Raw genomic sequence first — 26,685 nt, 5'->3', positions numbered from 1 at the left:
CCCCGCGTGGCTGCGGTGCACGCGCCCGGTCGCGCGGCCCGGCCTTATAAAGGGAGCAGGGCGAGGCGCGCGCTCCACTGCGCAGAGGGTGCTCTGTGGGCCGTGCCGTACGCCTGCGCAGTGCGGGCCGCTTCCCGCCCCCTGCCCCGCCGCTCCTCAGCCGGCAGGCCCGGCCCAGTTTCGGCTCCTCGCCCTCGCCCGGCTCTCAGCCGCCGCTCTGCCCTGCAGCAGCCAGCCCGGCCTCCGGCAGCATGTTCAGCTGGGTCAGCAAGGATGCCCGCCGCAAGAAGGAGCCGGAGCTCTTCCAGACGGTGGCCGAGGGGTTGCGGCAACTATACGCGCAGAAGCTGTTGCCCCTGGAGGAGCACTACCGCTTCCACGAGTTCCACTCGCCCGCGCTGGAGGACGCTGACTTCGACAACAAGCCTATGGTGCTCCTCGTGGGCCAGTACAGCACAGGCAAGACCACCTTCATCCGGCACCTGATCGAGCAGGACTTCCCCGGGATGCGCATCGGGCCCGAGCCCACCACCGACTCCTTTATCGCGGTCATGCATGGCCCCACCGAGGGCGTGGTGCCGGGCAACGCGCTCGTCGTCGACCCGCGGCGCCCTTTCCGCAAGCTCAACGCCTTCGGCAACGCCTTCCTCAACAGGTACCCACCCTTTGACCCGGGGGGCAGAGGGAGTGGCCGGGGTCCCGACCGTCCTGTGACCGCCGCCCCCGCTGTTCTTTGTCTCCGAGGCCCCCGCGAGACCCTTAGCGACCACTCCCTGAGACTGGGTCCTCTGCCGCTTCCCATAGAAAACCCTTACGAGGGGGTCTGCGAGTGCGCGTCGCCGGCTCCACTGGCTCTGTCACCTCCTCCCCCCCACCCCAGAATTTTCCAGGTTATCGGTTTAACTCCCAACCCCCCTGGCAGATCCCAGACTCACTACTACTCACTACCCCTGGACGCACCTAATTCATTCAAACCAACCCCTTCACCCCTCCCTTCACGGGTCTGTTTCTTAAGTGTCACGGAAAACTACGGTGAAACTTTTAGCCATTCCCTTTGCTGGTGTGCTGTGCTGTGCCTCCCCAGGGACCGGTGGGAGAGGATCTGCTGTGGCCTGCTGAGTTTGGGGCGGCCTGCAGAAGCAGCAGACAGGGCGAGGACCAGCACTTCTCCCAGGGGCAGTCTGAAGGTCCCGTGCTGCTTTAGGGGGTTCAGGGGTAAGGGTCTGTGCTGCTAGGCGGTGGGCCCTGGAGCCCTGGAATGGGATTCCGGCTGCTTAGACCCACTAGTATGTTCCCTAACCTACTGGGGCCTCAGTTTCCCCAGTTAAATGGGTAAAACCCTGATGAGGGTAATTCTCCGAGGTTCTAACCTTCACGATGCTATGAATGAAATGCATTGGCCTCCTCTCTCAGGAGTGCTACAGCCAAGTTCACTTTTCTCTAAAGGAACTCCAAGGTCCTGCTCAATGGGGATTCTAAAATCCCTCCCCCTACCCCCAGGGGACATACCAAAGGACTTCACAAATTTGTCATTTCTGCCAAACCCCATTCAAGGAGTGACTCCACATGCCTTTCAAAGTCTCGTCTGGGGAAGAGCCTAGGAAAGAATCCTTGACTCTTGCCTTCCAGAAGGTCTCCGCCCTGTATGATCACATTCCTTTCCAGACACTGTCCAGCCGCACAGGGTAGACCAGCGTGCCCTCGATCCAGGCCAGTGACCAGGCCTGCCTCTGTGCGCAGAGTTGACCTTTAACGGAGAAGACAGGCAGTCTTCTGTTGTCTTTTTGCCTCTCTCAGGCATTTAAACCTGTCTTCCTGTTTCACAGCTGATGGCATTTGTGAGTCAGGGCCAGAGTAAAGCCCTTTGGGTGAGACTCCTGAAGAGGCAGGGCTCTCCTAGCCAGGAGCCCGCCTCAGGGGATACTGGGGTTTGAGAATCGTTGTGCCTGTAGGTAGGCGATTGGCTGGCTGTCAGCTGGTGGAGGCCATACGGTCCAGTGGAAAGTCTGGCTGCTGTGCTGGGAATTCCAAGCATTATTAGGTCTGCTTTCCTGGAGAAATTTGGGAAGCTTGAAGGAAGGAGCTGCATCTCCTGCTGTCCTTAGGGGTCCACTTTTGATTGTGAGAGGTGACCTTTTTTGTAAGGAGAAATGGGCATATGACCTGTTTTCTGAATTTAGAGACCTAAAGTTTCAGAGCTGGGAGGGGTCTTAGACATCAGCTAGGCAACCCCTACCTCATTCAGGAAACGGCGGCTCTCGGAGCCTCGCTGATTTGTCGAGTTCACGAGCCGGTGAATGCAGTGCCAACTGTCTGCCTTTGTGCAGCCAGCTACCACCTCCTGCTGCTTCTCCCTGAAAAAAAGAGCATTTCGGGGGTGCCGGGTCGAAGAGAGGCACCCTGATGATGCCAGTGCCACAGGGTCCGAGAGCCGCACTTGTATTTCCTTCTGCCCCACTTCATCTCCAGAGGGTCCCAGAACACTGGTAACGAATGGCCCTGCCGGAAGGGGCCTCGTCAGCCAAGGGGTGGGGTGTGGGTTTGCGCTGGAGCTGAGGCCCCCAGCTGTGTCAGCCCGTGTAGTACACCAGCGCCGCCCAGCCCGCCGGGGCGCACAAAGGGGGCTTTTCAGTGGCTGACACAGCCTCTCTCGCACTCTTAAAGAGACTCATTGAATCATGGACTGGACTTTCCGGCCTCTTCCCCCTAAGTGGCTGCTCTAAGGCTAAAATCAGAGAGAGCAGGAGGCAGGGCGCAACCACGGTATCCTAAGAGTATCCTGCGTAAACTCATTGCGTAACTGGTAACTTGTAGCTCAAGATGAAATCTCTGCGTCCTTGTTGGTGAGGAAACAGGATAGGATGCATCTGTACTGCCTGCTCCCTCTCGTATTTTCGGCCTCACTCCCTGGGCTTTGCAGAGCGCCCGATCTGCAGAGATGTTAACTTACAAGGCCCTTCACAAGGCATTTTCATGTATGTTGCTTCTCAGAGCCAAGTCGTCTTGTTTTGGTTTTCTCTCCACTGACTCCTTCCCCAGCAGGAGCCCCAGGTCGTGCAGTTCTTTACAGCACGTGTGCTCTGCTGCTGGCACGGTGAGGATGAGGTCCAAGGTTTCTTCATCCTGCGGGTCAGCTGCTTTTGCTCTGTTGTGCTTGCAGGCAGTACCTCTCACCCTGGCCAGCTGCCCCCGCCTCTGGGCCACGGGTCACTTGTGGTGTGGGACCAAAAGGGGAAGCTAATCATGGCAGATTCCTAGACAATGGGTCAGTATTTTCTCTGCTCACAATACCTTTTACAGAGAAGTTTTTAAAGGAGCCTTTTATGTGTCCAGTCAAGAATCTCTGCTATCGGTTGGGACAGCCCTGGTTGTTCTGGGCTGTTCTAAACTCAGTGGGAACTCAGGCACACACAGCTGAGCCGTGGTCCGTGAGTTGCCAGCCTCTCTGTTTTTCCTCCTTCTGCCTTGACGTTGAGAGAATGGTGTCTGTATTTCCCTGCCCCACCATGTACCAGCCTGCGTGGTCCCCTGGCTGTCAGCGGCTGCCCACTGCAGTCCCTTCACCTGAGCAGCTGGGTTGAAGCGAGGGCTGGCCCCAGCAGCAGTAGGACAGGACCATCTCTTGCAGCGTGGAAATTTAGCCAAGCGGTTGAAAATTTTAATATGGAATTCCAAGGTCTCAGTTGTCACTCTTCTCTATTCCTTCTGGAATTGAATGGTGACCCTAGGCTTGTGCCGTTTTCACTAACATGTCAGCAACGTGAAAGTTGAATTCTCGAGCTCTGGGAGAAAAGCTAAGGGAGGGAAGTGTTGATGTGGGTCAGTTGGAGCCTGCTGGTTGGATTCCCAGTTAAGACAATATGTGCAATTTGCTGGTCACCCCTGGAAACTTTTTTTTTTTTTGGCCTTGTGGCTTGCGGGATCTTAGTTCCCTGACCAGGGATGGAACCCGTGCCCCCTGCAGTGGAAGTGCAGAATCCTAACCACTGGACCGCAGGGAATTCCCACTCCTGGAAACTTAAGACAATAGAAAACCTCCTTTCCGTTCCTTTCTTCTGGAAAGGAAGCCAGAGGTGGAGACGAAGGAGTACAGAAATCACTGCTGTCCCATCTCGAGCAGTGGTACCCGAGTCTTGACATCTCTCTTCTGGGCTCTTGCTCTCGTGCAGGTTCATGTGCGCCCAGCTGCCCAACCCGGTCTTGGACAGCATAAGCATCATCGACACTCCCGGGATCCTGTCTGGAGAGAAACAGCGCATCAGCAGAGGTAAACAGGCTCTGACACAGCCCAGGGCACCTGGTGTAGTCAGACGACTTCCATCTGACGTCTGTGACATGGACCAAATGCTGCCCAAGTCTCTCCCAGCCCAAGTGAGAACCCATTTTACATCAGCCTTGTATCTGCATGGTACGCCGAGCCCAGCGGGGGCCGGAGCTTGCTTTTTCCTTGGTTCCCTTTGCTGAGGTTACAAGAGCCGTCAGGGTGAGACAACAGCCAGTTTTATGTGGTTTTCAAGCTTCCCAGCCCCTGGGGCCTTCTGGAAAGGAAGGCAGGATCCTGGCTGGCCGTGAGGTCCCAGGAGATTGCTCCGTGTCTGGGCTCCAGATACCTCAGCCAGCATTGCTGTTCTGAATGAGCCCCTGGCTCCCCTGGGGCTCACTCACCTTAGCTGGTGTTTAAAAGCTTTGCCTCCCAGAGCTGTATACATTCCTAGTGGGTCCAGCAGGACTGTGAGAGAACAGTTTGACTTGAAAGAGCCACAGCCAAAAGGAGAAGCTAGCAGGAATTTGTTAAACATGTTGGGCCTTGGAAATGTGTTTAAATTTGCTTAAATGTTGGTCATCAGTAGCCTCCCTGGGTGCCGTGCGTGGCGTAAGGTTTTCATGCGGAGTATTAGTGCATCAGGCCCATTCTAGTTGTGTAAACTCCTGTCTTGAGTGCGCCAAGCTTTTCTAAAGATCTGGTTCAGGATGCACCTGAACTGGGTTATATTTCTGCCGCTGCCCCTTTTTGTAGAAGGAAGGGGAGCCTCGCGCCTGAATGCTCTCTGGGAGGAGCATGGGGGCCGGCTAAGAGTGGAGCCTGCAGCTGCAAATGTAAAAATGAAACAAGATCAGACTCAGAGGGGGTTGAGGACAAGTGGCCAGATTTGTTTATCATTAACTTGCAAATCTCTCCTGTACCCCCTTTCCCTCCGGGCCGCCCAGCATTAGTGAGCTTTGCAGTTGAAGCCAGCAGCCTGAGATTTGGGAGGCAGTGTGTCTCTGCTGAGGCTGTGAGCGGGTGGGGGCCCCATTTTCAGTGCTGAGAAACCCTGCTTCTCTTTTTTTCCCCCGGCTTGTGGGCCCCTGCCAATAGGGGATTGCATCAGAGTATACTGAAACTGCTCTCTGTCTCTCAATCTGGTTTAAACTTTTATGTTCTCCACCCCGATGATAATGACACTTCTAGGGGAAGCAAGGGCCAGTTTTTTTCTTTCTTACTGCTGTTATTGTTCTAACCTGGTTTTAAGAAAATGCCTGATAAACAAGGCTTTTGCCTTGTCATTTGCCAGAGCAAGGCTAGAAAATCTGAACAAGTTACTCTTTTTTTTTAATAAATTTGTTTATTTTGTTTATTTATTTTTGGATGCATTGGGTCTTCATTGCTGCGCGCAGGCTTTCTCTAGTTGCGGCAGGCGGGGGCTACCCTTCGTTGCGGTGCGTGGGCTTCTCTTTGTGGTGGCTCCTCTTGTTGTGGAGCGTGGGCTCTAGGTGCATGGGCTTCAGTCGTTGTGGCACGTGGGCTCAGTATTTGTGGCGCACGGGCTTAGTTGCTCCACGGCATGTGGGATCTTCCCGGACCAGGGATCGAACCCATGTCCCCTGCATTGGCAGGCGGATTCTTACCCACTGCGCCACAAGGGAAGTCCCTGAATTAGTTACTCTTAAAGAGAAAGACCCACAAAAGGGAATTTATTCTCCATCTACCTCCAGGATTGAGCTATCCTGGAGGGACTTTCTTTGAGGCTCTGTAGAGTTATGTCTTTAATGACCTGGGGGAATACGCTGGGGAGGAGTTCTCCCAACTGGGAGCTATCAGATCAGATAGGTCAGTTGATGTGAACGCATCTTTGGATAAGGGACAATAATAGCTCATAAAAAGAGGCTTATCCTCCCCCAAATGCCACACTCCTTATATCCTTCAGAGCTGGCAGTTAAGGTGTTTGAGGGAGGTCTTCCCTGGTGGTGCAGTGGTTAAGAATCCGCCTGCCAATGCAGGGGACACGGGTTCGAGCCCTGGCCCGGGAAGATCCCACAAGCCACGGAGCATCTAAGCCTGTGCACCATGACTACTGAGCCTGTGTTCTAGAGCCCACGAGCCACAACTACAGAGCCCGTGCACCACAACTACTGAAACCCGTGCGCCTATAGCCCGTGCTCCACACAAGAGAAGACACCGCAATGAGAAGCCCACGCACCGCCACGAAGAGTAGCCCCCGCTCGCTGCAACTGGAGAAAGCCCGTGCGCAGCAACGAAGACCCAACGCAGCCAAAAATAAATTTTAAAAATAAATAAATAAATAAAGGTACTTGAGGGAAAGCCTTAGGGTCCTTATGGCCCCTGTTGAACTCAGAAACAGCAGTTTTCCACGAGTGCTGTGAAGTTCTCCTGCTGGGCTGTCTTTGACACTTCAGCCTGGGGCCTTAGTCTCAGCAGACTGAGGAGTTGGGAGTGTCTAACGCTGTCTTGCTGCAAAGAGTATCCTGGCCCTGCCTGCTGGGGTGTTTCCCTCCCCTGCCTCCCCTTCCCGCTGCTTCCTTACCGCATTAGTAGAAAGACAGGCAGTGGTGTCCAAACTTGCTCTCTGTGGGACAGGCAGCAGAGCAGTGCCTCAGCGTGCTGTCCAGTCAGGCGCAGGGTGCATCTCACTGGTGGGGACCAGACAGTCCTGGCCCGCAAGTTACCCATGTAGATGGCAGATACTTGGAGGAGGAAGCCAGCAGGAGACTGCCTGTGTTCCCCCGCAACCCTGCTCCCTTACAGTGTGGCCCCTCTGGGTCCCTGGCAGCCAGGGACCTTCCCCCACCCATCATGGGCAGGAAGAAGGAGGTTGGCTTAAAGACAAGTGCATCACTCTCATTGGAGGAGGGCTTTCCTCCTGTGCAATAGAGATCTTTCCTTCCATAACCCTAGAGGTCTTGGTTTAAAGTATTCTACTAACAGCTACCAAGTTGGGATTTACCGTGGGATGTGTTTGGAGTCAGCGTTTTATCAGTGGAGAAGAAAGACCATGGGGCAGTACCTCTTAGACGTGCTGGGTGTGGCCTCTGGGGTGGTGTTCTCCAGGTGGACACAGAAGGGGTAGGTCTCTCCTTCTTGGAGACCCCATTCATCTGTCATTGCAAAGGTCCCATGTCACCTGGCAGAGGAAGTCAGAGTAGGACAATGTGTTCCAGGCTCCCTGGCGGCCACCTCTCTGCTCCCTTTGCTGACGGTGTGGAAGGCAGGTGTTTCCCTCTCAAAAAGATTGGGCCAACAGAAAATGTGTGTCCTGGGCAGGCGGCACGCATTTCTGCGGTCTGTCGACCTCATTCCCTGGAAGCAGAGCATCCTTCTGGAGGCTGCGTAGACGTTAGTGTCACTAATTACATTCACTTCCAGTTCCCACCCTCTCTGCCTAGCCCCTCCTGACTTTGTCCCCTTTCCCCATGGTGCCTAATGTGTGCAGGAAATACTGTGTGGAAAGATAAGGTAAGGCCTGAGCAGGCACAAAGCAGTCGGGATACACCCAAGGCTCTGCAAGAGACCCCTGAGAACTGCTCCAGGGAAGAGCAGGAGCCTCTGTGGGATCTTGGGCCGCGCCTGCCCGTTGTGCTCATCTCCTGAGTGCCTTTAAAGATAAAGTTCTCTTGTGTCAGCAGAGAAAGGTGACCTGCGGGGACAGTGTTCGTTCTTGGATGCTGCCCGTGTGACTGATAAAGGGCATCCCAGAGGGCAACTGGGGCCCGGCGGAGCCGGTGCCTTGGGCTCCCAGGCTGCTGGCCGCCGGCCCAGTCGTGGCAGGACCTGGGAGGGAGCAGGTCTTCCCATGTGGGTCCTCTGTGGGCAGCGGCCGGAGGCTCTTTGATGGAAGCTTCAGCCCGGGGGCAGGGGCCTGGCCAGAGCCCCCCCGCCATTGTCACTGCGAGGCTGTGAGCTGAGCTGTAACTTTTGGGCCTCATTTTGCCCCATGGGAGTCGAGTCAGCAAGGTCGAGTTGTTTCAGCTTGGACTAGGAGACGGAGCCCGGCCAGCCTCATGCCTGGCTCTCTGCTGGCCTCTGCCATGGGAACCAGCCCCACTCGCTTATCGCAGCAGCTGCATCTGTGAGGAAGCTGCTCCTCTTCAGATGAGGAAACGGAGGCTTAGCAAAGTTAAGTAGCCCAAGAGGACATAGGCTAGCACGAGTTGGTGCTGGGATTTGAACCCAGCAGAGTCCGTGCTCACGCCGCAGTGTGCTGCAGACCGGTGCTCTGGGCTGAGGAGCTCCGAGAGCTTGGCTCGGAAGAGCCCTTAGCCCTGCCAGGCCGGTGCTGTGCCGGGCTCAGCTCTCCCGGAATGCCCAGAGGCCACACTGCTTCTCTCCCTGCCCGAGATCAGACTCCCAGTCCAGAAATGGGCCTGAGGTGCAGGGCTTTGAACAGCAGTGCTGAGACCTGCTTTTTTTCTCCCTATTCTCTGCCTCCAGCTGGAAATTCCCACCCCTGCGCCCCCAGCCATCCATGGACAGACCTTAGGAGCCCTGGCTATGGCTGGCCGTTCCCCTGGGTCGTCCCCGCTGCTGACTATCCCTGGATCCCAGGCTCCATCCGAGCTCAGGAGCCATCTGGCTTAACAGTCGGGTAGGGGCTCCCTGGCCCAAACCTGGAGCCCTCTGACCCACAGGTGTCCCTTCCTGCTGACCATCTCCTGAGATGCCCCAGCCCTAAAAGCCCTCCCTGCCAGCGTTTCACGAGGGTTTTCTGCACCCCAGAGAATGGCTCCATGAGGCTGCCTCGAAAGCCTTGTGCAAGGCCGAGCACGAGGCTGAGCCCTGCGTCCCTCCTGGGTTCCCAGCACCCTCAGCACAGATGACGACAGAGGCTCGAGTCCCAGATCAGTACTTAGGAGCTGGGGGCCCTAGGGAGTTGCTGCACCCCTGGGAGCTGCATCAATAGAACAGGAGTAGCAGTACCAGCCTCTTGGTCCTTGTCAACGATTGCACGAATTTACGTGTGTTAATCTCCTACCCTAGTGCCCGCTGCCCAGTTCAGTGTCCAACAAATGTCAGCTGAATAAAAGTACACTGAAAAACCCAGCGATTCTCAGACTTCGATGAGGAAGACCTTTCTCTGAATAACAGCTCGTGGAGGCTGGAAGAGGGGGAAGCGTTGACTCAGCAGGGCTTTCCCTTCAGACTCCAGGACCTCCTCTGGTGGGGGCCCAGCCTCCGCACAGCTACCCTCCTCAGGGCGTTCCTCTCGGCGCCTCCCCACCAGCCCCCCCACTGCCCCTGTCCAGCTTTTGGCCACTCTGCCCGCAGGGGGTTGGACCAGCCCCTGCTGGCGCCCCACCTGTTCCCTGGCAGCTGCCTGAGCGCCTGCAAACGCTCGGTTTATATTTGGGGTACGAGGCATTCTTCACGCGTTAGAAGCCGTCGTTGCCTACACACCCATCGGAATCTGAGCTTCTTGGGCCCAAATACAAATCCTGTGAGTAAAGGACCGCAAACGTTTACAAAGCGCTTACAGTGGGCCAGGCGCTCACTCGCTCACACAGCGGAAACCTGCTGTCTTCACGTTGCAGTTGAAGAAACAGAGGCTCGGAGAGTAGAAGGTTCAGGCCTGATTCCAGAGTCCTTCTGCCCTTCCCCCTGGTCTCCCCTGCCGCTGCCCCCCACCACCCTGTCCTTTGTTGCTGATTTCTAGGCCAGATTTATTGAGATCTGTGTTATATACGGTAAAATTCACCCAATGCACCAGTCGTGTAACCACCATGACAACCAAGATACAAAGTTTCCATCACCCCAGGAAGTCCCCTTCACCCCTTTGTAGTCCCTCATCAGGCAACCACTGATCTTTGCCCCTAAAGTTGTGCCTTTCCAGAATGTCAGAAATGGAATCAGACAGTGTGAAGCGTTTTGTGTCTGTCTTGCACTTAGCATGTGCTCTTGAGGTTCATCTTTTCTTTGAGAGTGTGCAGTTCTTTCCTTTTTGTAGCTGTTGTACCCTGTGATACGGACGTACCATAACTTGTCATCCATTCTCCTATTGAGAGGCATCTGGGTTTCCAGTTTGGGGCAGTTTTGAATAAAGCTGCTATAAACATTCGTGTAGAGTACAAATTTAATTTGTTTCTTTTTCTTCTTTTTTTTTTTTTTGGCCGCGCCTCGTGGCATGTGGGACCTTAGTTCCCTGACCAAGGCTTGAACCCTCTCCCCCGCACTGAAAGTGCGGAGTCTTAACCACTGGACCGCCAGGAAAGTCCCAATTTCTCAGTTTCTCTCGGGTAAATGCCTAGACGTGGGAGGCCCCTTTTTCCCAACCTCTGTGCCGCTGGAAGAGTCCTTCCCTTAAGAACTTTAGCTTAAGGAAGCTCAGAACAAGTCCTCACGGTGTAGATTCTTAGCTCTTTAATCTCTCTTGTGCTCCTGCACCCCTTCCTCCCGGCCCCGGCACGGGTTAAGCGTGGTGATGGGATCCGTGGCAAGAAACACGGAGGCCCACGCAGGTTGAATGGCAGGAAACAAAAGTCGATTGGAGACAAACCCTCTATTGTTTGCACTCTAGAAACTTCTGGAATGTCTGAAGCAGCGTTTCCCCCAGCTACCGCAACTACCTGTGTTTGGAGGGTGCTGGGCTAGGGCGAGGACACATCACAACTGCTCCCCCTTCACCTCGGTGTCGGAGGGTGGGAAGGCAGACCCGGTGAGGAGGGCAGCCAGCACTGCAGAGGCAGGACCCCTGGAGCACCCGGGCCCTGCAGGAGGCTTGGTGGGAACAGAGCCAAGGTGAGAGGCAGGCTTGGGCCTCCCGTCTACACAGCCCATGTAAAATATGCATAACGTAAGATTTACCATTTTAACATTTTTTTTGGTGGTACACAGGCCTCTCACTACTGTGGCCTCTCCCGTTGTGGAGCACAGGCTCCAGACGCGCAGGCTCAGCAGCCACGGCTCACGGGCCCAGCTGCTCCGCGGCACGCGGGATCCCCCCAGACTGGGGCACGAACCCGCGTCCCCTGCATCGGCAGGCAGACTCTCAACCACTGCGCCACCACGGAAGCCCCATTTTAACCATCTTTAAGTGCACGGTTCAGTGGCATTAAGTACATTCTTACTGTTGTACAAACATCACCACCATCACCTCCAGAACTTTTTTTCTCTTCTCAAACTGAAACTCTGTCCCCATTAAGCTACAACTCCTCTCCCCCTCCGCAGCCCCTGGCCCCCACCGTTCTACTTTCTGTCTCTGGATTCCACGTCATACCAGTGGAATCACCCCCTGTGACTGGCTTATTTCATCATTTCATAATGTCTTCAAGGTCCCAGAACTCTCCGAGCCAGAGCTTATCTCTTATCAGTGCTGGCTTTTACTCCCATCGCAGGGGCAGCCCTTTCTTTGCAGTTAGCCCCCTCCGGCTGTGTTGTCTGTGTCCTTTGTGGGTGTCCGCACCTCACAACTGCCCCTCCTGAGGTGGATGCAGCTGCAGCGTTGTGTTCACACCTGGTGCGTGGCCGTGGTGTGCTCGTCACCGGGCGCCCGTGCCCTCCTGCTTCTGCCGAGGAGTTGCCGTGCATTAGGTGATGTCTGATGCCTGGTCCCGCCGCCGAGGCCAACCTCTAGGTTGGCCCAGAGCCTGAAGGCCCAGTGCTTGGGGCAGTGCTGGGGGCGGGATGCTCCTCTCTGGATGTGTCCCTGGTCCCTGCACTCGTCACCTGCCGCCGAGCCCCAGGCTGATGGTGGCCGCTGGGCTGCCTGGCCAGTGTGGGGACTCGGTCGATGCTCTCTCGGCGCTGCAGGTGTGGGTCAGTCCAGCCCTTGCTGCCTGTGGAGACACGCGGGCTGAGTGAGGGGTCGGCGGGCTGAGGGGTGTCACGTGGGCCTGGGGAGGCTGCGGCCATGTGGTAGGACGTGGTCCTCCACCTGTGATGACATCGCACGAGCCTCAGCCTTGTGACCCTCTGCATGACCTGTGGGCATGCTTGGCCAGCCACCGGCTCTCTCTCACCAAAAGTGTGAGCACTTTCCATATAAACAGGAAATTTCATTCACCTACAAAAAAATGGGCTTAGCTCTGTTGGCTCCAACTTGAGGTGTTGGTGAGTAACTGGGTTTGCAGGCAGAGCCGTGCGGGGCGCTCGCTCTGGCTGGGGGCTCGTGGACCCGGTACCTTATTCATAGGCTCCTCCTCTCTTTCCTCCTCCCCCTCCCCCTCCTCTCCCCCCATCATATGCACCCCCCTCCCGCCGCCACTGGGGGATGGGAGGAGTGAGGCCACACTGGGTGGAGTCAGGGGGTGACCTCGGCTCCCTGCATGCAGTCCTCACTCCCTGGCCAAAGCTAACTTGGCCTCGAGCCCAGCCCATCAGGGCGCCCCTGTTCCCAGTCCCTCGGTTTCAGCATTGCTGCCTCCCCTGCTGTGTGAATCTGCGGTTTGAACTTGCGGTGGTCTGAGGACAAACAGTCTGACGAGGGGAGAAGTTGAGCCTCATTGTTGCTGAGAGCAGCGGTTCATTCCTGAGTCATCATTTTTTCAGCGCTGACCTGCTGTTCCCAGAGCTGCCGTTCCCAGAGCCGGCCATAAAAGGCGGTGGCGGCGAGGCCGGGCTGGCCCTGCTCCCTGCCCGTGTCCCTCGGCCTGCTCCTTGTGTCCAGGGACGTAGGGACCTTGTACTTTGGAACCAGCAGCCTGGTGGTGGCTGGTGGCGGGCATCGGAGTAACCTGGCTCTTGCTCCTTGCCTTCCCACGTCCTCTGAGTGTGGGGAATCTGGTAGCCCGGCCGTTTCCCTTGTCTGCATGGGCCTCTGGAAGACTGATGGCTCCCCTGCCCAGGCTCAAGTTCAGGTTCACAGGGGCTTTGCTGCCACCAACTCCACTGCTATGCTGTTAAGAAGCTAGGGACTTCCCTGGTGGCGCAGTGGTTAAGAATCCGCCTGTCAATGCAGGGGACATGGGTTCGAGCCCTGGGAAGATCCCACGTGCTGCGGAGCAACTAGGCCCATGTGCCACAACTACTGAAGCCCACGCGCTTAGAGCCCGTGCTCTGCAACAAGACAAGGCACAGCAAGGAAGAGTAGCCCCCGCTTGCCACAACTAGAGAAAGCCCGCGCACAGCAACGAAGACCCAATGCAGCCAAAAATAAATAAATATTTTTTAAAAAGCAGGCTGTTTCCCCCTGTGCTGCGGCAGGAACAGGTTGCCCTGGAGAGGCCGCAAGCTAGGTCCACAGAAGCCATGCATTCGGGGTTTTCCTTGAGGTTCGGTGTCTTGCCATGAGGACAACACTGGCCTCTAGCCTCAGAGCCAGGCTGATCATTTGTCACCTTAGTTTCTGATCAGTGATGCAGCCCCAGCCCCTCAGCCCTCGTTCCAGGGGGCCCTGCCTCTTCTCCCCATCCTGGGCCTGCCCGACCCACGGGTGTCGCTCTGGTGCTGGGGCCTGTGCTGGGAACATGTCACCTCATTTAATCCTCCCTGTGATCTTGGGAGGAGGAATTATTATTTGACTTTTACAGAAGAAAAAGTGTTAACTCCGAAGTTAAGAATTTGGGGTCACAGAGTCAGTGGCTGGAGCTGGGAGTTAAATCCAGGGCTTCCTTACTAAGAGCCTGTGTTGTTTCGGAGCGCTTGGGTGCAGGGAGAGGCCTGCAAGCCTGCGGCTTCAGGTTCGCAGACAGCTCTGGAGCCCACTTGAACTTGGGGACGGGGTGGCTGGAATGTTTGCCTAACCAGGCACAGCTTCACCCCAGGCACGCCCCACAGGGCTCTCTTAAAGTACTCCCCACCCCCAGGGGCCGTGGCCTCGTGGGCTGTCTGTGGACTCCCATTCAGCCCCGGAGGCTTGGCGGGATGGCTCAGCCCACGCCTTACAAGAGGGGCGGTGAGGGCTGCCCTCCCCGTGGCTCCTTGAGTCACTCTGGGCCTTTTGTTGACACTTGGTCCTTTTCTTTGGTCTGCCCTCTACCTGTTGCTTTTCTGTTTCCTGCCATCTAGAGAAGGCATGTCTAAATCCCAGCCTGGTGGCGGTGGGGGGTTGGTTTTGGCCTGTTTCTGGGCAGCATCCCAGGCTCTTCTCTATAGGAGTGGCTCTCTGGCTCCTTCTCAGGGGCATGACTGTGCTCTGGGAAGGACGCAGTGGTTCCTAAGAGGGCCAGCCTGCATTGGGGGTGTCCTGTGGCCTGCCGGTGAGGAAAAAGGGGACTTCTCCGGAGTCACCCAGAGAGATGGTGGCTTGGGGGCTGGGACCCAAGCTTCCCAAAGACTCTTGGGCCATTGTTTCCACATGGTCTACCATTCCTTAGTAGTCTCAAAAGATGAGAAACAGAATTTTCTCTTCCTCTGGGGACAGTGCAAGAAGTGGAAACACTTTGAGGTGGCATAATTGTAAAATAGGCTACAAATTAAACCACTACTGCAGAGACCCACAAATCCACGGGCTTTTAAATCAGGTATCTGATAGTTTGTGTGAAATACAATGGTCCAAGGCCATCCTGAACCCAGGGTGGTTATTCCAGCGCCTGCCCTCACACCTGCATTCCAGTCCTTGGGAAGGGAGAAGAGGACAAAGGGCTGGTGCACCTTTTCTTTGCTTCTTCATTTCTGCTGCAGAGAGGCTGGGGAATGCAGTTTTAAGCTGGGGGGCCGTGAATCGAGCTAAAACTAGACAGTTCTGTCAGCAGTCCTGCTGCAGACGGCAGGTTCACCAACGGCCTTAATTGTTGACAGGAAACAGCACAGAATAGAGTTGGGAACTGGAGCTTAGTCCAGTCGCTTCATTTTAGAGAAGCGTTTAAGACCTAGAAAGGGGAGGTGGTTTGCAGTACTTAATAGGCCTGTAGAGCAGGGGTCAGCAAACGTTTTCTCTAAGGGTCAGAGTGTTAACTTTTCGACTTTGGGGGCCTCATGGTCTCTGCCACAACTGAGCTCTGCTCTTGTAGCTCAGAAGCAGCCAGAGAGTACAGATGAGCTGGCTGTGTTCCAGTAAAGCTTTATTTATGAAAACAGGTAGCGAGCCAGGTCTGGCCCCCGAGCTGTAACTTGTAGGGAATGAATGAGAGTCGTGCGGAACAGGGAGCCCAGCACAGAGCACCGGACAAGCAGCAGCTGTAGGTCGTCTTACTGCTGTTAATTGTCGCTGCTGTGCAGGGGCACCCAGCCAACAGCCCCCAAACCTGTTCTTCCCGCCCGGTGTTGAGCTGTGCTGCTGGGGTCTCCTCCTCACTCTTGCCATAGTTCGACCCACTTTAGAGCGTGGACTTTGTGACTTCCCTTGCATTATTTATTCGTTAAGTGCCTCTTCGTGCCAGGTGCTGCGTGGGTGAGGGTGTCACCGCGGTGGGTACGGAAGTAGGGGAGGCCTGATGAACCTGCCCTCAGGGCACTGGGCTGCCCACATAAGTACATTCTGGAAATTGAAATGACCCCAGGCTGAGAAGTACCAGGCCAAGTCAGGCACGAGAGCCATCGGACCGCCTGGCCCCTGGCGCCCCCAACTCGCCCTTCTCTTCCCGCAGGTTACGACTTTGCGGCCGTTCTCGAGTGGTTCGCTGAGCGGGTGGACCGCATCATCCTGCTCTTTGATGCCCACAAGCTGGACATCTCCGATGAGTTCTCGGAAGTCATCAAGGCGCTCAAGAACCATGAGGACAAGATCCGCGTGGTGCTGAACAAGGCCGACCAGATCGAGACCCAGCAGCTGATGCGGGTCTACGGGGCCCTCATGTGGTCCCTGGGGAAGATCATCAACACCCCCGAGGTGGTCCGGGTGTACATCGGCTCCTTCTGGTCCCACCCGCTCCTCATCCCCGACAACCGCAAGCTCTTCGAGGCCGAGGAGCAGGACCTCTTCAAAGACATCCAGTCTCTGCCCCGCAACGCCGCCCTCAGGAAGCTCAATGACCTGATCAAGCGGGCGCGGCTGGCCAAGGTAAACCCAGGCTGGGAACGCAGCCCCAGGGGGCTCTGGGATGGCCACTCGGGGCCCCGGGATCGGAAGCCCAAGACCCAGCCCTGCAGACCCATGGCTGCACTGTGCCACGCCTTGTCTGAACCCGTCCTCTTGTGCCCCCGTGGGAGCAGCCTTTTCCTGAGATTCTTTTTAGCACATATAAGCGTCAGATAAGAAGGTACCACTGTGCCGGGGGCAGCCTGAGGGGTGGAGAGTGGGTGGGGCTGCTGCTCGAGGGCTCATCAGTTTCCCCCCAGGTCTGCTGAGCACTGGAGTGCACGCAGCATGTGCTGGGTGCTGGGGACGCAGTGGGGACTGACAGGTCCCCACCCTCCTAGCACTTGTCAGCCGTACAGGGGAAAGCACATAAAGAAAAAGAAAGTACGATTTATTGGTATTGTCTTGGGGTCGGCCTGGGATGAGCTGTCCTGGGAGGGCGGGCTAGCCTGGGGGGTGTCGGGCGGGAGATGATGCTTAGGCCGAGACAGGAGGTAGTTAGTGGAGAGATGGGGCGCAAACCTGCGGGCCCAGGGAGAGCGCTGATGGCCTCTGGCCCAGAGGCCTTGCAAACCATCCCTACTCTTCCATGGAAGCACAGGGCCTGCTGGCACCTGTGGACAGCATCTGAGTTGCTCAGGAGTTTGGTGTCTCAGTGCCTGGCCGAGCACTTCAGCGGGACCCCGGGGTGGCTGGGGCTGGGGAAGGAAGGGTAATGCCACCAGTGGGCCCTTCAAACACTGAGGAGCAGAGCACGTCCCCTTAGGACACGATTTTGAATAGTACCGCATGGTGAGGCTCCCTTCTGTGTAGCCCAGAGGCTCTGGCACTCTGCCATGGGCCAAACACAGTGGCCCAGGGCACCCTACACTGTCTTGAGGGCTGGAGTCAGGTAGCTTTGGGTGCTCCCTGGCCTGAATAACGAGAAGCGACCCTGCATCCTTTACCCCCGGCTGTGTCTCCTCCGTGGTTACCCAAAGTGCTCCAGGACCAGCAGGTTGGAACTCACTAGAAGCATAGGTTCTGAGGCCCCACCTCTGCCCTACTGAACCATAATCTGCATTTGGACACAGTCCCCTGGTGACCTGTATGCAAAGTAAAGATGCCCGCACCCTGCTCTGGAGGGTACAGGGCTGCACGTTTCTGTAGATATCTCACTTCTGGAAGCTTCCTGATGAGTGGAACTGGTTCTGAGAAAGAAGCCCATGAGAAAATCCACATACCTGGCTCCTGGCCTCGAAGGGCCAAGCGATGTCCTGAGCTGAAGGGGAAGAGGCGGTGAGCGGAGGAGAGACTGGCCTCCTGTTTTCCAGTCCAGCCTCTGCTCAGCCTCAGGGCAGCACAGCTCCCCTCCTTCCCCTCCAGCCCCTCTCCCGGCAGGGCTTCCAGTGCTCTCATCGCTCAGCCTCCCTCCAGGACGGAACAAAGGGCAGATTTCAGGCCCTGCCTGCTCATTTACAGAGATGGTGTGTAATCGCGTGGCCCTTGGGCACATTGAGTCACCCTGCCTGGAAAGCCCCAGCCTCTCCAATCTTGTCCTGCACCTGCTGTTTTGAGACTGTTTCCTTTTCCTGGACTGAGTCGCTCTCTCTGCTGGCCTGTGATGGGCAGAGCTGTGACTGTGACTCTGTGACCAACCTGCTTCCCTGGGGCAGTTCTCAGCCAGGTCGCAGCCCCCGGCAGACAAGGTCAGGACAGTGGAGAGGTTTTTTTGGGGGTGGAGCTGGCAGTCTGGGAGAAGGGGGTGTGAGGCTGGCTGGCTGCAGCCCTCCTCGGCAGGATGTTGCTTGGCAAGGCAGAGGGGTTTGAGGGCTGTGCCTTTGCAAGGTTGCCAGAGTTACTGGCCCGCTGTGGGGGAGGGAAGGATGCGCCACCCTTCATTGGCAGATGTCCACCCAAGGTACTGCGTGAAGCCTGAAACATCTGGGGAGCCTTGTGGGATTTTCCTGACCCTTAGTCATCCCCGAGGCTGTCAGGATGATAAAGTGGGACATAACTCAGGCTGTGTTGGAGTTCATGGCACCAGCATCCACAGACTTGTGTAAGCAGGATGGCACGGCTCTGCTCGGCTTGGTAGGAATGCGCTCGGTGTCTCTGATGTGCAGAGGAGTCACTGGGGAGGGGTGTGCGTACCGAGAAATCGTATAAGAACACAGGCTTTGGGCTGCGGCTGTGGTTAGCTGTCCCGGGTTACAATCCAGCTTTGCAGGGCAGCACAGGTGCAGGCCACGCTCCCAACAAGGTGTCCAGGAAGCACCTGACACCCACCCCTTCTCTGTCTTCACAGGTCCATGCCTACATCATCAGCTCCCTCAAGAAGGAGATGCCCAATGTCTTCGGTAAAGAGAGCAAAAAGAAAGAGCTGGTGAACAACCTGGGCGAGATCTACCAGAAGGTTGAGCGGGAGCATCAGATCTCCCCCGGCGACTTCCCCAGCCTCCGCAAGATGCAGGTACGGCTGCCCCTTGGATGGGAGTGGGTACGGCTGGGGCACTGGGGCGGTGGTTCTGGAGGGAACCCCGGCTCTGTGGGGCAGGGCCTCCCAATGTGGAAGCGGCCCGATTAATCACCAGCGCCCCACCCCGATCGGAGAAGTTGACCCAGTCCGTGACACCTCACAGGGGAATGTGGTGACTCACCTGGAGGGGGAGGGGGAGGGCGGGACTGTGCCAGGCACCCCAGCCTCCTCCCAGTTAATCCTCACCACAGTCCTGCACGGAGGGGACTATTTTTACCTCCGACTTAGAGAAGGGGGAGCCAAGATGTTAAGTGGTTGGGGCCGTGACGCGGAGCCAGATCTTTCTGCTCGGGAACCCTTGCTGCACCCTCCGTGCCAGAGCCCGGGAGGGGCCGACCCAACCCTGTCCTTCCTCCACTCCCGCCACAGGAGCTCCTGCAGACCCAGGACTTCAGCAAGTTCCAGGCCCTGAAGCCCAAGCTGCTGGACACGGTGGACGACATGCTGGCCAACGACATCGCCCGGCTGATGGTGATTGTGCGCCAAGAGGAGTCCCTGATGCCTGCCCAGGTCGTGAAGGGCGGTGCTTTCGACGGCACCATGAACGGGCCCTTCGGGCACGGCTACGGCGAGGGGGCTGGCGAGGGCATCGACGACGTCGAGTGGGTGGTGGGCAAGGACAAGCCCACCTACGACGAGATCTTCTACACACTGTCGCCCGTCAATGGCAAGATCACAGGCGCCAACGCCAAGAAGGAGATGGTGAAGTCCAAGCTGCCCAACACGGTGCTGGGGAAGATCTGGAAGCTGGCCGACGTGGATCGGGACGGGCTGCTGGACGACGAGGAGTTCGCCCTGGCCAACCACCTCATCAAGGTCAAGCTAGAGGGCCACGAGCTGCCCGCCGACCTGCCTCCACACCTGATCCCGCCCTCCAAGCGGAGGCATGAGTGAGCGACCCCTACTCCCAGCGGCCGGCCAGGCAGAGGCTGCAGGGGAGGGGCGTGGTCAGCAGTTCCCAAGACCATAAAGACGGCAATGTTTCCTCATCTTGCAAAGGAAAACCACCACCTTTATCTTAAGGCTGCTCCTGGGGAGGCAGGGGTGATACTCGTAGGTCATCGGTGGAATTTTGTGCATAAGAACCATGGATATTTTTAATATATAACGTTAGAGGCAGCGTTGTTTCTTGCCTCCTCCTCCAGCCAGTAGCCCCACACACGCACAGCCTCTGTACCTCCTGCCGGGGAAGTCGCCTGGCTCGCCCTTCCTGCAGCTGCGGTCCGTGTGTAGACAGGGACGCGGGTCCCGGCTGTTTCAGGCTGAGTCGCTCGGCCAGTGGCTTCCTTCTCCATCCGGCCCTGTCCCCGCCTCTGCTCTCAGATTCAGTTGGTTCTTCTTGTGCCTTCCTCCTTCCGTTCGCAGCGGCCCCCTGTCCACAGGCCCTGCCTTCGCTCTCATGTCCCCTGGCTTGACAGTCACACGAGCCAGGCCCAGCTGCCTGTTTGCGGGGAGTCCGGGGGATGGGTGGATGTGAGAGAACATCTTCCAGAGAAATACATAAGCTAGTTTTTGTTCTCTAAAGTGACACCTTTCATACTTGACTGAATTTTCCAGTAAGTTCCCAACCACTTGTTCAGAAGCTGTGATTTTTGTCTCCTTCCCCATGCTCCAGCCAGGGGACAGCTCCACTCAGGAGCCATTAGATGTGGGGTGCGTGCAGAGCACACCCTGCCAGAGACCCCAGAGGCGGTGTTTCCTGCTTCACCCTCTCACTTTCCTAGGACATTCTGGTACACCTCTCTGTCCCACCCTTGGTGGGCGGTGGGTCCTCACGAACCTGGTGTGGCTTGGTGCTCCAGCCCGGGCCTGGTGCCCAGACAGAGGGACCAGGGACAGCCCAGCCCCTTCCCTCTCCCACCTGACTTCCTCCCATTGAGCAAAGGAGGGCGGTGCTCCACGTGGATGTCCTCAGTATAGTGGCCCCCAGGCTGAGCAGCTCGAAACCCGAGCCAGCCAGCGGCCACTCTGCTTTGCCTCCACTGGGCTGTTGGGGGCCTGGACATACCTGTCGGCCAGTGGTCAGCCGCCAGGGCCTGGAGCCATCATCACAGAGCCACTGTGGCGGGGAGGGGGGTGGGGAGCAGGCTTCCCAGCAGGCACGCCCTCGGGGGTCTCAGGGACTCCTCCACTCTGACCTCTGACCCCGGCCCACCCTCCTAGTGCTGCTCGCTAGGCCTCTGCTGGGCCCGAGTCTCCAGGAACTGGCCATGTTACCTGCAGCCTCGGCCCACCATCCCACACCGTGTCCTCGATGGGAATTCACTGTTTACGGTGCAGTGGCTTAACCACACTTGCCTGTGGGAAGGAAAAGCAAACTGAAGACTGGACTTTTTTTTCTTGCATTAAAAAACGTTTAACTGTGCTGAAGCTGGCCTCTGGTGCTGAGATGTCTCTTCCCGGCGCCTGCTCCCCGCAGTGCCTGCAGGGGCACTGGCAGAGCACTCCGGGGGCCGAGATTCCAGCGGAGACAGATTGGGAAGCCTGGCGGGTGAGGCCTGCAAATGGGGCTGACGACCCGCTTTCCTTATGCTAGATGGGGGCTGAGCAGGAATAGTTTGAGGGAAGGATGGGGTGAAGAAGTTGGGAGAGCCTCTGATGACTAAGGACTAGGCTGTGCCCCCCAGGGGTTGGGGGAGCAGGCGCCCCCCACCCTGTGATCTTCACAGCCTCTCCTTCAACCTGGGCTCCGCCCTAGCTGTGAACGGACAGGTGGGCGCCCATGGGGCTCAGGGCACTGGGAGGGGTCAGGCAGATAGGGTATATCGTGGGCTCCGTGCTGGCCCCAGGGTCGTTTAGAGAAGCCAGTACTTTGAAGGCGGACCAAGCAGGTAACACCAGCAACAAAACTACAAAGGGTGGGGCCAGCCGATGTGGCAGATGGACTGTTCGTACCCACAGAGGGGAGGGTGACAAATTGGGAGCCGATGCCGTGGAAGGGTGCAGATTTGAGGTGCAGTCGGGGGGGGGAGACTGCTCCAGGCACACTTGTGGCAAAAGGCAGGACGTGAACAGCTGCCTGCGGGTTTTGAGGGCCAGGCGGAGTGCTCTAGCCCAGGTGGCGGGCGTCCAGTCTGACGGCCGCAGAGGCTCCCCACCCTCCCGGCACCACTCACATGGTTCACCTGATCCTCATGACCCAGGAGGTCAGCGTTCTCTCCATGTCACAGGCAAGAACTCAGGTGAGCTTGAAGAGCGAGTGTCACGGGAGGAGATTCAAACCTGGGTCAGCTCAACCCCAGATGGGGCGCTCCGCTGTGCTTCTGATGGGAAATACACTTTCAAAGGAGAAACAAGCTGATGGCTCACTTCATCCCCCGAAGTCTGCAGCCGTAGACTCAGGTTTGAGAAACGCACCTTGAAGCTTAAATGCCGTCACTCCAGCCCGGGCCCCTGAAAGCTTGGGGCAGCCGCTCAATTTCCAGGGTCACCCGAGACAGGGAGATGCTTGTTGAAGCTGTTAGAACACAAAGAGAACACAGGACCGTGCTTCTGGTCCCCCCACCCCTGCATGTCCCAGCATGAGGTGGCAGGGGGCGGTGAACCCCCTAAGGCTGCCCCAGAAAGTGACTGCTGGTCTGAGGCTGGAAGAGGGGCCGAGGGCAGGCGTCTGCCCCCCGTGCAGCCCCGGAGCTTGGGGCCTGGTTGGGGTTTTACAGGCTGTGGGGGAGTCCTCTCTCGGCCATAAGGGGGTTCAGGAGGGCCAGTGGGGTGCACTAAGGTGTGACCACTCTCCCGGGGACCAGCCCGCACCCCTTGCCTCCTCCCCAGCTCCCTAGCTGGCCGGGGCCCTGGGTGAAAGGCCCCCTCTTCAGAGGCTGGTCTGGGGTCAGGACAGGGCTCCACCTGGCTGCCAGCGCTCCTGGCATCAGAGACCTTTGGGGCAGTCTGCCCACCCCGCTGGCCCTTGGGCGCCACAAAGTCTGCGAGCCCCAGGGACCTCAGGGCCCAGGGCCCAGGGGACACGGGGGCCCCCCCACTGCCTCCGGGCACCGCACAGCAGCTCTGTTTTACACCTGGAGGTTCCGGGTGAGAGCAATAAACATTTCTTCTGCTCTTTGATAAACCAAGGGTTAATCGTGACTCCCACCCAGTGCCCTCTTTATTATCTCACGTGGGCTGGTCAGAGGACTTGCTCAAGGCCACCAGGCTGTGGCAAGGTTAGGAAGCCCACCCATCAGTCCTGCCCCTCAGCATTCAAAGCAGCACCTCAGGGCAGACAGGCAGGAGTTCGAATCCCAGCTCTGCCACTTGCTAGGGCTCAGCCGTCCTCTCCTCTCCCCTCAGATGTCCGATGCAGACAGTGACCCCTGCTTCCCAGAGGCAGGGCCCATGGATGCCCGACTTGAGTGGCCACCTTTCCTGAGCACCTCGGGGAGGCCGATCAGGGTGCGGGTGAGGGTCGGTGCAGGGAGCCCAGCTCCCCACGCAACTCCCAGAACAAAGCAGGCAGGACCCACCCTTCCCTAAAGCAACTCACAGACTTGGCGGCGCCCAAGGGCCAGAGGGGTGGGGGCCGAGGGGGCTTGGGCCTGGCTTCCTGTGCTCCCAGAGGGATTGATAATTATAAAGCCACATGGGGCTGCAGCCGCTGTGGCCCTGGAGCCTGGGAGCCCCTGTGGCGTGTTAGAGCACCACAGAGGAGGTTTTTGGAAGAAAAGCCAGGATGATGAAATCACCATATGTCCACCCATCTGGAGTGTGGACCTTTCAAAGGACACAACCTTGGTGTGCTGGGGTGGGCAGGGAGTGGGCGTGGGTGGCTGCCAAGGACTAGCGTGGGGAGTGGGGACCCTCAACCCCACCGTCTGCATCAGCCCCTCCCCGCAAGCCACCCCAGCAGACACACTTTTTTTTTGCTTCTCTTCGCGGCTTGCGGGATCTTCGTTCCCTGACCAGGGATTAAACCCGTGCCCTCGGCAGTGAAAGTGCGGAGTCCTAACCACTGGACCGCCAGGGAATACACACGTTTCAGCCAAACCTGGAGGCCTGAGCAGCAGTGCAACCCTACATGAGCTCCCGACCCTCCAACCACGTGCTCCTCCTAGAGAGACAAGCTCCAGCCACTGTGCAGGCCGCTCCCTGTACCACTTGCCGCCCACTCCTGAGCTGGGGCAGTTCTCTATTGCGTACAGAGACAGAGACCCAGAGAGGCAGAAGTCACTCAACAGTAGGCAGGGCTGTAGGATCCCACAGCCGCTTCTCCTTGTTCTCTGGCTCCTGGGCCAGGAGTGGGGCGCTGCAGTTCTGTCGTGGCCAAGGGCAGGGGCGGCCTGCCATTCTAGTCAGCCCTGCGGGACTATATGCTGAGAGCAGGTTTGGGGGGCAGGGCTGGGAGGGGCTCACCCTCAGCCACCTGCGCTGAACCTTGACCTTGGGGAAAGGGGAGCCACAGACCAGGGTCTGGAGGCCTAAGATGTGGGTACAGATGTGACAGACCCTGGAGCCTGCCTTGTGTCTGGGCCCCTCCCAGACCCAGAGGCCTATGCTATGGGGGTCAGAAAACCTGGCTTCCCTGCTTTCCCCTGGGCTCTCACCTGCCTCCTCTTTGGGGTCCTCCCCTCATCTGAACCGTCCTTCCCTTCTGCCAGGCCTGGGTCATTAAACTGGCAGTTCCCTTTTCTCACCGTCTAAGACTTTCCTCGGAAGCCTACATAAATCGAGTCCACCGCAGTCTGGCCTTCCCCTGTCCCGTCCCCAGAGTCTGGATGCCACACGCTGCCCTTCTGCTGCCAGGCACTGGCCTAGGCCTGGAACCTGGGTAAGGAGCTTGAGGCCGGCACTACCCACCACCCACCTCCCACCTCCCACCTCCCCATCCTGAAGGTATTAATCTGTTAATAAGGGAGGGAAATAATAACTTCCTCCTTCTGGCAGGGCCCTTGTGAAGATAACAGATCTGCATTCACTTTGAAATGCTAAGAAGCACATAGGAATGCAAGTCTGCTGCCCTCAGGGCTGGGTGAGAGCTAATGCCAGCACCTCAATGCCAAAGGGGCTCAGAGGGGAGAGAGGTTATGGAGGAGGTGGCCCTCCAGGAAGCAGTGACCAGTGACCAGAGGAGTGTGAATAAGGACGCGGTGGGAAGAAGGGGATGGTGGAGGTCTCTTGCTCAGACTCACTCATCCCTGGAGCACCCACCCACCCACTGGTCCAGGGCCCCACACACAGGATCAGAGAACAGATCTGCTTAGCAAAGCAGGCCCAAGTGCCGGAGCTGTTTCTGACAGCAGGGGAGGACTGGCTGCTTGTCGAGGCTGGAACAGAATGAGTCTTGAGGGGCATTCTGGCCTTACAACTGCAAAGCAATGGGTAGGGAGTCTGACCCGACCCCCTTTTATAGACAAGGAAACTGAGGCTTGGAACAAGGATGTGACAAAAAACGAATACAGGACCAAATAGAATCATGTACCAGATGGGCGTGGAGTGCCGAGGGCCAGTCGCAGCTCTGCCCCATGAAGACCCCAGCAGGACACAGTTCTTGCTGTCTGGGGCTCCGTTTTCCCTCTGCTGTACTATGTGGGGGCAGAGTCTGAAAGGCCAGGGGATGATGGACTTGTTTGACAACTTGGCATTCAGAGAGGCTAAAGGTCACACAGGGAGTGAGCTGGGACCCAGAGGCCTCACCAGGTGGCCCTTGACTGCTGATCCTGGGGGACATGGTAGGGTGGAGGCGGGGGATCAGGGTGTCCAAGAGGGGCGGAGGAGGAATGGCTCATCTTCCACCCTGGACCCTCTCCCTACCTTTTGCTCCCCAGGAAATGGAACTAGTTGGTCCTGTCCTGAGCACCTGGCCCTCCTCTGGTCTCTGGCGCCCTCCTGTGGCTTCAGAGGGTGGGAACCCTTCCTGTGGGCCCTTTCCCTGCCCCGCCCCCTTAAGGAGGGCCTAGAACGCTTCAGGTGAGAGCAGGGAGGGCTCAACACACCATCCAGACCCTTGTCCCTCACCCCCTGCCAGGAGACACAGAGGCAATGACAGCATCCTCAGATCTGGGTTTCAATCCTGACTCCCCTCCCCCACCTGACTGACTTGGGTGAGACAGCCCATCGCACAGACCTTGGGCGCTGCCACAGCGCAAGTCTCTGAGGAGATCAAATGGGAGACCCTGGGGGAAGCCCCCCGTGTGCTGCTAGGGACGCTCAGTTCAGCTCCTCAGAACTTCATAGAGCGCCTCCCCCCTCAACACTGGCAAATTAACCCTGTACGGACTCAAGAAGGTCCCCATCTGAGGGGGGAGGCAAATCTCCAAAGAGATTTTTTAATGGAAGAATTTGTTGTCTGAAGCCACTAAAATGCCCCACCCTTTGGTCCCTCCTCTTGGACAGCCCCACAGCCCCATGGCGTCTGGTCCAGCACAGCTGAAGACAGCTGGACAGAAGTCAGAAATATCACTGGACAGAGTCAGTCCCTCCCCTCTCCCACCTCCTCCAACCCAGCCTCGACCTCTCCTTGGCCCTCACGTTCCAGGCGGGCCTCCCAGGCTTAAAAAGCCTGTGGTGACATTACCAGCCCCGCCCCACTCCAGGGTCTAGCTGCGAGGCTTCCTCACCCTCAGCCCTCAATTCACCTTCGTCCTTCCCAAGCCTCAGTGTGTCCATCTGACAAATGGGTGTAACCATCCCTGCCTCACCTACCGGTCTCCCAGGTCGGCTGTAACGATGCAAACAACATTAAATCAGAAACTAGCCAGTTTTTTGGAGGGGGTGCCGAGAGGCCGGCATCCCGGGGAGGGAGCGGACTACAACTCCCATCCGGCTCCGGGGCCGCGGGAGTCCCCAGCCCCTCTCCCCGCGCTGAGGGAGAGGCTGCCCCTGTTCCAGGGGCCGAGGGAAGCTGCAGTGTCCTGGGCATCCCCCACCTAGGATAGGGGCCGGCGAGGGCCATGGTGGGCCTGGGCCTGGGGCTGCGAGAAGATAAGTGCGGCCGTCCGGGCCGCGATGGGACACCCCTTCCTCCTCTCCTCCCACTCCCCCACCCCGCCCCCTCTCCCCATCCCC

General features: G+C 57.6%; 1 protein-coding gene across 1 annotated transcript; it reads left to right on the top strand.

The window, feature by feature from the left end:
* Positions 1–21,057, top strand: EHD1 (EH domain containing 1). Its single transcript, XM_019947048.3, has 5 exons — positions 1–655; positions 4,170–4,267; positions 15,739–16,151; positions 18,457–18,621; positions 19,057–21,057. Exons 1-5 carry the CDS (start codon positions 252–254, stop codon positions 19,579–19,581), a joined length of 1,605 nt encoding a protein of 534 aa, XP_019802607.2. The 5' UTR covers positions 1–251; the 3' UTR covers positions 19,582–21,057.
* The last annotated feature ends 5,628 nt before the right edge of the window (positions 21,058–26,685 follow it).

This window comes from Tursiops truncatus, chromosome 8, assembly GCF_011762595.2.
Source record: "Tursiops truncatus isolate mTurTru1 chromosome 8, mTurTru1.mat.Y, whole genome shotgun sequence".
NCBI classification, from domain to species: domain Eukaryota; kingdom Metazoa; phylum Chordata; class Mammalia; order Artiodactyla; family Delphinidae; genus Tursiops; species Tursiops truncatus.
This window is presented reverse-complemented; position numbering and strand designations above follow the sequence as displayed.

Excerpts from the sequence above, each read along its gene's own strand:
- EHD1 (XM_019947048.3), top strand. The coding sequence starts at position 252 with ATGTTCAGCTGGGTCAGCAAGGATGCCCGCCGCAAGAAGGAGCCGGAG. Across the intron at positions 16,152-18,456 it reads AGCGGGCGCGGCTGGCCAAG|GTCCATGCCTACATCATCAG; the intron begins GTAAACCCAGGC and ends CTGTCTTCACAG. Across the intron at positions 18,622-19,056 it reads CCAGCCTCCGCAAGATGCAG|GAGCTCCTGCAGACCCAGGA; the intron begins GTACGGCTGCCC and ends CTCCCGCCACAG.